The sequence below is a fragment of the Hyalella azteca genome, unplaced genomic scaffold (assembly GCF_000764305.2).
Source record: "Hyalella azteca isolate HAZT.00-mixed unplaced genomic scaffold, Hazt_2.0.2 contig7631, whole genome shotgun sequence".
Lineage (NCBI taxonomy): Eukaryota > Metazoa > Arthropoda > Malacostraca > Amphipoda > Hyalellidae > Hyalella > Hyalella azteca.
Genome location: NW_025937752.1, coordinates 114544 through 124995, shown reverse-complemented (window position 1 = coordinate 124995; position 10452 = coordinate 114544). Strand labels below are relative to the sequence as shown.

At 36.7% G+C, this 10452-nt stretch overlaps 1 protein-coding gene across 1 annotated transcript; it reads left to right on the top strand.

The window, feature by feature from the left end:
* Positions 1–324: 324 nt before the first annotated feature.
* LOC108681899 (MOB kinase activator-like 1) lies at positions 325–9330 on the top strand. The gene is given in 5 exon segments (XM_018170981.2): positions 325–400; positions 2716–2826; positions 4100–4383; positions 5642–5808; positions 9091–9330. Coding segments are annotated over 5 exon segments (654 nt in total). The 5' UTR covers positions 325–386; the 3' UTR covers positions 9169–9330.
* The last annotated feature ends 1122 nt before the right edge of the window (positions 9331–10452 follow it).

Below are 10452 nucleotides of genomic sequence, written 5' to 3'. Positions count from 1 at the left end.
GCTATCTCAATCAATCGTCAGTTATGGAAAGATCGGGTTCCAAAGGCCGGATTAAGTCACGAAAAATTCAAGAATCGTCAACAGGTCATGGGCCTATTTCTTCAGTGCCGACACTTCTATTCTATTCTATTAGCACTATATCTCAGTCAGTTACAGTTTCGCATCCATTCGCAGTATCGGATCACTCAAAATGTCATTACCGTCGATTTTGGTTCGTTTTTACTGTTTTGTAATTCATCTAAGATTATTTTTTCCCACCAAATTTTTTGAGACATCACAGTTATTCGCAATATGAACTTGTTCTCTTAGCACAACAGCTGAGATTCTAAGGCAGGGTCAATGTTGGAGATAACTGCTGTGTGTGTTGTCATTTCTTGTTATCCGTCATGAGTTTTCTTTTGTAAGTTAATGCATTTACACTAAATTACTCTTAATTACACTAATCAAAACTAATCGTTTTAAAATAATTTTTTTACCCTATCCAATTATTAATTACTTCCCATTTCCCAAGGACCCAATTTGTAGGCTAGCCCTACTGTCACTAATCGTCTAATGTGTGTGGAATTGGTATTTGGTGGTTTGCTAGAACCTAGAAGACTGCCAATTTTGATTTTACTCTGATATCCTGGCATGAAATTTATATATATTTATAAAGATTAACAATCATCTGGATACATCAATCCCATTGGGTCTTTGCTTTACTTGATCTAGTATGAACAATTTCTACTAAGATTGCTGCATTCTTGCCAAAAATTTTTTAAATTGAGGGGAAGGGGACTGCCGGACTGGCTCCGGCAGCTTGGTCCCCCGTCCCTGAAAAACCTACATTTACCAACCAATCTTTTTGAAATTTCAGACACATAAGTAAAAAGAAACAATTTGCTTCTATGATTTTTTGAAAAAAAAATGAAAGGAATTAGGTATGAAATTACCTAATAGTAAAAAGCAAAAAGTGGGTGGGCTAATCTAAAAAGTTTAGAACTTTTTCAAATCACAGGCTACATCAAGAATTTCAATCTAAATGTGTCGGCAAGATCTTCTGAAGGCAAAAATTTTGCCAATAATGCGTCGCCGTAGGTCTTTAAATCTTTGTTCACTCGCTGTACAGTGGACCCTCACTCCCCCCTTGGGCCTCCATAACCTTGTCAATTTTGCAATTTCGCAAACACCTTTCATTTAATGAAAGGTGTTTGTTTGCTCATTTGAAAGCCGGGCTTTCAAATGAGCAAAATCTTGTTTCTAAAATGTTTTGCGGCACCTCCTAGGGTAAACGCGGTATATTCCGACACATTAAGGACGCATTGAGAAATGAAAAACTATAAAAAAAACCGTATGCGTTACGTAAGTTTTGTTGGCTTCACGTGACTCTCAAAACACCGCACTACGTGTCAGCCATGGTCAGGAAGATGTGCCAGATGCGCGGGAATTTATTTTGTCATTTTAACGACCTGCGCGGTGCGCCGTACTACGTTGGCAAAAAAATGCGCCGTGCACCGTACTTTAGAAAGCTAAAATAGTTCTACTATTTTAGTCAACAATATACGCGAGTATATTGACTACGCGAGTCGAACTGACAATAATAAAATGTAAGACATGTCCGGGTTACTTCTGACTCTTCCGGTTGTCCGCCTTGTTGGATACGGAACGTACGGTAATCGTAAACTGCGGCTGTTATACATACGAAATGTAAACAGACGGTGTTCAGTGTTGCCATATGACTTTGGAAAAAATGTCTTCTAAAATAAAGATGCCCGGGATTGCGTGAACACGTGCGTGAATATAATCAATTTTCATTACATTGCACCAACTGTTCACAGCAATAGCTTAAAAAAAGTGAAAATGCGCAGGAAAATTCACCGAAAACATACATCATCCTGAGTGTGGCTTGTCAGCAACGATGAAACGTCACAAAATGTTGCCATATTTATTAAAAAGCCTTTAGAATGGAAACCTACAAAATCCCTATATTCCGTCACTTGAAGAGTTCTACTACAATGCATCAAAACCTGGAGTTATTTTACCAAAAAATAAAAAAATTGGAGGGGGTACTCCAACAGGCTTTAAATAATAGCTCAGTTAGCTCTTTTTTGTGGGTCACATTATTAATTTTTTAACTTATTAGATATGCAAACTTTTTAAATTTTTCAATTGTGTTACATAGCCTCAGTACTAGGCCTTTGATGGCCATTGATAAAATTGTTCTATGTCAAATCGTTTTTGAGTTTTGGGAGTTTTTGTTAAAAAACGAAAAGTGGTCAAAGTTACCCCGCCAGTCAAAGTAACCCCATTTTAAGATACAAAGTTGCATTTTTCATTGTCCAATGGCTATTTATAATTATTAGTAATTCAATGTTTCCTTGTTAGAGAAAAGTTTTCCTGTAATTTTGGTTTAAAAGATTCATATTTGATTAGATTCACAACCACCCAGATAAATGGTAGTAGTTTTAGTTTTCTCAAAGATTACTTACCTACTTCTATATTAGAAACTTTTTCATTCTTCAGTATGAACTGTCTTTATTGTTATTTGAAAAAGACATGTAAATTTTTAATTGGAGATATTTGAAGAACTAATGCTAAGACTTTGAAAAATATCAAATTTTCTGAAAAGTGTTGTACACAGAACCCAGGCTTTAGACCTCAAGCTGTGTACTATCAATTTAATATTTAGAGCAATAAATTTAATATTTATATACTTAACTATCCTATGTTTTGCAGTGGAGGACGGTCCAGTAAGACATTCAAGCCCAAGAAACACATTCCTGAGGGTACCCACCAATATGATCTGATGAAACATGCTGCTGCAACACTAGGTTCTGGCAATCTCAGGTGACGAATGCAGGTTAAACTAGACGTGATGAGTTGATAAAAAGTGCTGACAAAATAAATTGGTAAATGATATAATTTTATTTTTGTGTTTTAATGGCAATCTCAGGTGAGGACTAGAAGTGAAACTAAACTTGATAAATTAATAAAAAGTGCAAACAAAAGAAATCAGTAAATGATCTAATTTAATTCTTGTGTTTTAATTGCATCTTCTTTGAATTTTCAACAACATTTAGGTTGTTGTTTATTATGCACTCAACTTAGGTTGAAACTTCATGCATATACTTGCTGTACTCCTGACTTCTGTTGAGAATTTGTCAGCTCACTGTGTCTAATTTTTTCTCCCTTTAATCAAATTTAGCATTGTGCTTTATATAGGTACCGGTATATGCTGTGATGAAATATGCCAATGCCATTCAATAAATGGTGGTCAAATAAGTAATTAAATGGTAATCTTTGTCAAGTCTAGCTGAATCTAATATTTTTTTATATTTGTATTCAAATTTGTGTCTTTATGCAAGTGTTTTTTTTTTTGTTATGTTTTGGTCATGTTGCCAAATTGAATGGCTTCATAACATGAACATCAGAGTAAAATAACTCAATATACATATAACTTGTGTTTTTTAGCAACTAAACTATGCTATCCTTCTGGTAACTTCTTGTACAAGCTTTCCAGCTGTCATCATTTATGTCAAGAAAACATGTGAAGTACAGTTGACGTGGTAGTACATTCTTTAATGCTACTTTGCAGGGGTATAAGTACGTATGTAAACGAATTGTTATTCTCGGCTTGTTTCACCATCCAGTAATTTTTTATTTTTTGAGATACGTACCGTGGTAGCTTGAAAAACTGTGTAGGTATGTGCATTTAATCTTTAAAATGTAAGTACCATGTAATTGCATTGCAAAACTGTAACCTTATTTACTGTGAAGTTTAAAATTTTGTTGCATGTTACAGATTTGCAATTTTATAGTCTTGAAATTAAATGACTTCATGTATGATTTGTTATCTCAACTGAAATGATCACTCGAATCTCCATGACGAAAATGAACTTTCAGAATTGAGACCAGTTATAGCTGCATATATGGTAGGTATATGACGACAAATTTATCATAATAATTAATTAAGTTACTGTGTATACTTACCTAACTCAAGTATCTTAGAGTGTTTGGTGAGATGCATTTGTAGAAAATAAACTTGAATTGATGTGTTACATCTCATTTTATGCACATCACATTTTTTTAAGGCTTGTTGCTCATTGTCTATTGTTTCCAGATCTGCAGTCATGCTTCCAGAAGGCGAGGATCTCAATGAATGGATTGCAGTGAACACAGTCGACTTCTTCAATCAAATTAACATGCTTTATGGAACTATAACTGAAATGTGCACTGAAGACTCGTGTCCTGTGATGTCTGCAGGCCCAAAGTATGAGTATCACTGGGCTGACGGACAAACTGTCAAGAAACCCATCAAATGTTCTGCTCCGAAGTACATTGATTATCTCATGACTTGGGTACAAGATCAGTTAGATGATGAGATGTTGTTCCCGTCCAAAATAGGTGAGATGTTCTACAGGATTTGACTGACTTTTTAAATTCTCTGTCAACCAAAACCAGGTAATTTTGTTTCTTTTGCTTTTTAGTTATTATTTCATTGAGAATCCTAATTCATTGTCAATTGAAGATTACATAATCTTGTCATATGATTTTATTAATGTTCATGCATGATGTTGTGCCATATTAAAAGAAAATTGAACAAAATGTTATCGTACAGGTACACGAAGTGTTATTGTTTTTACATTGGTGCACAGAGGATGACCATCACAAATAAGTTTAGGAAGTATTATTTATTCTCTAGAGTTTTCCTTAAAATTGAGTTCTCTATATCTCCTAAAGCACCTGTTAATACATCCAGGTAATAACCTGGTAATGAGTCTGTGTGGCATGATGAAGCTGATGTTGCATCGTGCTCAATACTAAGCCTAGACAGATACCATCACATCAAATCTACTTATTCGAGGCTGAGTAAAAGTATAAATAACAAATGATTGACGAAGCAAAGCCAGTTTGGAATAAATTTCTAATTGTCCATGAATCGTAAGTGATCTCATAACATTACTAGTTTATAGGGTGTGGACTGAAAACAGTCGCTTTAGCTACCAGAACTTGAATGAAATAAATCTTTTTTCTTACTTGATTTCGGTTTCCAATTTAGAGTTCAACTGGGTTTTTAAATTATTATTTGCAGTGCTCATTTTGTTTACTGAAATCTAGGCTACTATATTTTGTGGAAATGTCGAAACTTACCTGTTTTTTTTTCTTCTCATTTTGTGCACTTTATTCCAATTCTGTGTTATTGTTACTACTAAGATCTTTGTTACTAAACCAGCGTTAGAGTGATCAACGGAGCCGCAATTTTCTGGCAACTATCCTCTATAAACTTGTAAAGTTTCTAAGCACAAATGAAATAGAAGAAAGTATTGAAGGCCTCGGCCACAGATTAGGTGTGCTAAGCTGTAAATTGAAAGTTAATCTCTTGCCCAGTCATTTCTTTTTAATTCTAGTTTTGTGACAACTTGTATGGGCGACCAGGTACATTTGTACCAATGCAGTCCAACATGGGTTAAAATTAAATGTTACTATCTATACTAAATCGCCGTCCAAAACAGTCCAACATGGGTTAATACCGTACCGGTACTACAACTAAATTTTAACTTTGGAACTAAGTTCGTCAAGTAACGAAACATTTAATCATTACTTCTAGATAATGAGAAGCTAAGTTTCTTTAACAATTGCAATAAAAAATACTATTTTTCAGGTGTACCCTTCCCGAAGAATTTTATAAGCAACGCTAAGACAATCCTAAAGCGTCTGTTCAGAGTTTACGCTCACATATACCACCAGCACTTCAGTGAAGTCGTGCAACTTGGGGAGGAGGCTCATCTCAACACTTCCTTTAAGCATTTCATCTTCTTTTGACTGAAGGTCTTAGCTGCCTGTTGCTTGTGCTTGTCTCCAGGTCTGGGGTGGTCACTGGTCAACCCATATTCTACGAAAGTTGTCAGCCATAGGTCATTGATTGAAAGTACAAATTAAAATCTATTGATTTCATGATAGGAATCGTGATGTACACAGTGATTGGAGCACATCAATGGCTCTTATCATACTAAATTGTTCAAGCTATGTTCTCGAAATCGTTGGAGGATAACTTGACTCGTTTGTTCAAGTTATCCAATTACTGATAAACTGAAAACGTGAACGAACGGTTTCAGCAACACGAAGAAACAAGACGTGATTTGTGTAGCTTATATCTGCCTGGGATTTCCATGCTAGTTTCTGTCAGAGTAGCTGTAGCTTTCTCAGCTTCTGAGGTGGTTTTCACACGCCTTATCAACAACAAAGTAACAGCAAAATTCTCGCTCTGGCTTGTGTATTTTTGGATTCTCCTTTACATTTGATGCGTTCTCCCTCTAATTCCTCAAATTGAAAATGCTAATGATTGAGGGATGCCGAGAAACTCGAGGTTCAGTAACAACGTTAATAATTGAATTGAAGTTTATGAAGCTTCCAGCTGCGTAGCCTCACACACACCTCAAAACAGCGGCAAAATTTATGAACGTACCAGGACTGCTGGCGTGCTGACGGGACACCGCACTTGCTTTGCTAGTACGCGAGTGCCGCAAAATTTAGGACTAGATTTAACACGTTGACTACGAAGTGGTAGATATGCGTACCTCGAAGTGTATTTCTCCGGGACGTAGTGGTACCTACCGTAAATATACCTTGGCCTAAACAACGGCCAAGTCCGCGAAGAAAAAAGGCCTATAACTCGATACATATTACCGTAGTATATATCTAGGTTTCGATGTTAAAATTCCATGTCTTATTTTTTAGTTTAATTAGGAAGTACCCCTATCATAAATTTTTACCGGCTAACGCAATTGAAAAAAAAACGAAATCGCGTAATTTGTCCGGAATGAAAACCCGTCTGGCAAACCTGTTTCATAATAGTAGTACAGAAAATGAAATTGGTAATAGTACAAGAGGAAGCAATCGGAGTCAACGATGTTAGAGAACCGTAAAATGGGACGATATATCGTGTGTGTGTAATAACCTCTGAAAGCTGTACTTTGAACCATACGTGTGATGTATACTTTGGAAAAAGGTTATTCATCTTTATAGTTCACCATTAGCAGATGCATGAAGTGACTACAAGGTAGTTAGTTACTTGTCATTAAGAAAATCATTAAACAGCAAGTGTAAGGCCGTCCGGTAATTTATATCAAATCCATGAACAACATGGATTTGAACAGCAACACACATTTTACCACAGTACGGTAGTAGTCTTCCATGAGGTTCCAATGACTTTGCAGAGATATGTGCAAGCTACGTAATTCGGCTTGTGCGCTATGAAGTTCTCATGGTTCCACGGATTGCCACCGTGCTGATGGACCGGCTGAAAAAAGCTAGCCGCTCAACTTCATCGTAAAATGCTAAAAAAAAAGAGTTGTGCCGTTATGAAGAAACCGAGTGGATACGAAATTATCCGTAAGCAAAACGCAGGATCGTAGTGAAAACCGTAGTCGGTCAGAGACTGTCGCTTGCTGCTCGACTGGCTGTTGAGGGGAAAAATGTCTCGGGGCTTCGTGATTAAGATGGCGGAATTTAGGGATTGCAGGTGAAAATATCGAAATAAATCATGCCATCTTAATTTAGTTTAAACTTCAGTATGGAACGCGGTGCGAAGAATTGAGTTTAGTGAATATCGAATTTAAAGAATGAGATTCGTTTCTAAAATCTCGCTCCTGAGGTCGTCCGAGCACAGCCAAAGGGATCGATGCTCCCAGCATTCCAGCCTTGCCGCAACATATTGACGTTATCTAGTCAACGTTGTTCACTGAGGTTTATACGCTAGTTTACTTCATGGTTGAACTAGTATAAGGTTGACCCATGAGAAGCTCATTTTCGCGGATGGAGCTTGTTTTTCGCCTATGACGTCACTGATCTCAATCACGTCACGGGCATTAACCAATAACCGAAATGCGTTCAAACCAGTCAACCAATCCGTCATGGGAATGACGGGTTTATTTAGGTTTCTCGATCTACGTGACGTAACAAGAAAGCTGAACTGAAAGACGGAACTTCTCGTGGGTCAACCGTATATAGTTCAACCATGAGTTTACTTGAACTTGTTGCGCGGTTCTATGAAACATGTCAGCGATAAACTGTAAATCACTCATAAATTTTATTTCCGTCTAGGTATTAAATCTATACATATTGTATAAAATTTTTCAAAATTTGTATCGCTTTCTTTGACGAAAACGATGAGAGTATTTGTAGAACTCAGTATTATAACAGCAGTACTTCTAAGAAAGATTTTTTAATAAAAAAAAACTCATCACAATCTATGAAATATTTTTTCAATGTCAAGGCAGCAAGAAATGCCAGCATGTCCAGAAGCTCTCTCGGGTGTGAGGTGAGAGGGATCTCTCGGATCCCTCATTTTATTTTAACTCGTTCTAACAAAAACGCATTCGGATGATAATAATTGTTTATTAAATTTTACATAGGTGATGCTTGACACAAATACAAATTCACCAAAATTATCTGATGCTGCAATCATAAGGAAATTATTCACCCCCACAGCACATCTCCCTCATTTGTATATCAAGGTCCGATCCGCTTACCAAAGCCTTAAGGGCATTAACACCGACAATGACGCGTTATGATACCCATTATTTCGTGATGGCGGTTAATACAATCGTACAGGATGGGCTTAACTCCGCAAATGGCTAAAGCTGAATAGAGTCACCACGTTTCGACGTATGCTCCTGCAAGCTCGTCGCTGTAAATTGCACGGCTTTTATTTCAAATTATTGTTATTTTTTCACCTCACTTGACTATTGCGGCAATTCCCTCATTCCAGTTGGTTTAAACTTAATTTCATTTGTGTCTGATTTCATTGAAACTGTGATATCGCTGACCTCTGGTCAACTACTGCTGATTTATGAGTTCGAATTTTTATGACGCTTACAGTTGCTCAAATTGATTTTGTTCAACTTTGGTGGTTAGAACATCAAAATTTTTCCGTTTTTTCCGTTTTATTTCTTTGATATAATAGGTTTTTAATGGTTATTATTTAATCTTAATTAGTTTTGTCGATAACAAAGTGTTATTTGTCCATGATTACGATCTTTTATTTCAGTTAAAGAGATGGAAAGCTTTGGATTTTAATTCTCATATAATGACATTTGAAATATTTTGCAGGAGTTTAGTTTGATAGAACGCAAGGAACTGGCGCCACTGCAGGAGCTTATGGACAAACTCACCACCAAAGACCGCTGAGGGAACCACGTGCTGCAAACCACGACCGGGGGCCATACTTTCAAAACTCGTTGAAAATATGAGTACCTACGTTCAAATCAGTACCTCGTTGAAAGTACATACGTTCAAAGTGAACGTAGGTACTTACGCTCTATTTTCTTATCTATGATTGGTGGTTTTTGTTTTTGAAAGGCCGTCAATGATTGGCTGATGAACTTACGATCTCTTCACTTTTTTGAAGTTGGTATGGCCCTCGGGACAGTGTCCGCGTCATGACGCAGTAACCTCGCTTTTCTTCAGCGACAAGTTCAAAGGACTGCATTGAAGAATCCATATATAGCAGAAAATATAATCGGAAATTTCAGAAAAAAACTGTTGTTTGATTGGAAAATGTTTTGCTCTAATTTCAGTAATTCGTTTCACCCACGTATGTCTTGGACCATGGTATGTCTTGGTAGCGCTTCTTTAAGTGTCACCCTTTCTTTTCATCTGCCAGTGTTTTTTTACTAATGTAAAAAAAACACTTGCAGATGAAAATAAATTCTAGTTCTAGACTGCATCTCTTTCCTACGTAGGTATCTAATTTCACTTGAATGACTGTATTATGAACTGCCTTCCAGTGGATAGAGCATTTGTCCTTCCCGCATCAGATTTATTTCTAACGACGAGACATTTTCCATCATAAGAACTGTCAGAATCATGATTTAGGTTATTTCTTGAGACCTAATGTCGATGTTAATGCTAACCTGTTGAAGGCCTCGCGAAAGTGGCTAGTCATGACACGAAGGCACCACTAGTTGATATGTTGTTGGCTTGTCTTGTCTTCAAAGGATGAATTTAAATTGAGAATGCTGCTCGCTAATTTTGTGATGGCTCCTCGCATGCGCTAGTTACGTTAGGTAGGTACAAATTTTCGTGTTAATCATCAATGAAATGTGAACACATTTCCTATCACTTTGAAGGTTTTAGTTCCTAGTGAATGTTCTTATCACATTTGTCCGCAAAGTTTTGTTTTTGGGGGGTTTTCTCGGAAATTGTTACTTTAGGCTACATGCGTAGAAACTTAATGAGAGTTGGCAGTCATAAATAAAATAACTGATTCTGGAATAACAATATTAATGTCGTTCTACTTATAATGTGTGGCAATGAGGGACTCCTGCCACCATTGACCCATTACCAATCAAATGTTTTTGAGAACGTAAATTTTAGAGTGAAACCTTGACGAGCCTAAGGGAAATAAAGTCACGTGTATTTGCTGCCATCGACGTAGTCTTTCGTTTGCAGTGGTCTCTCGGTTGCACATTT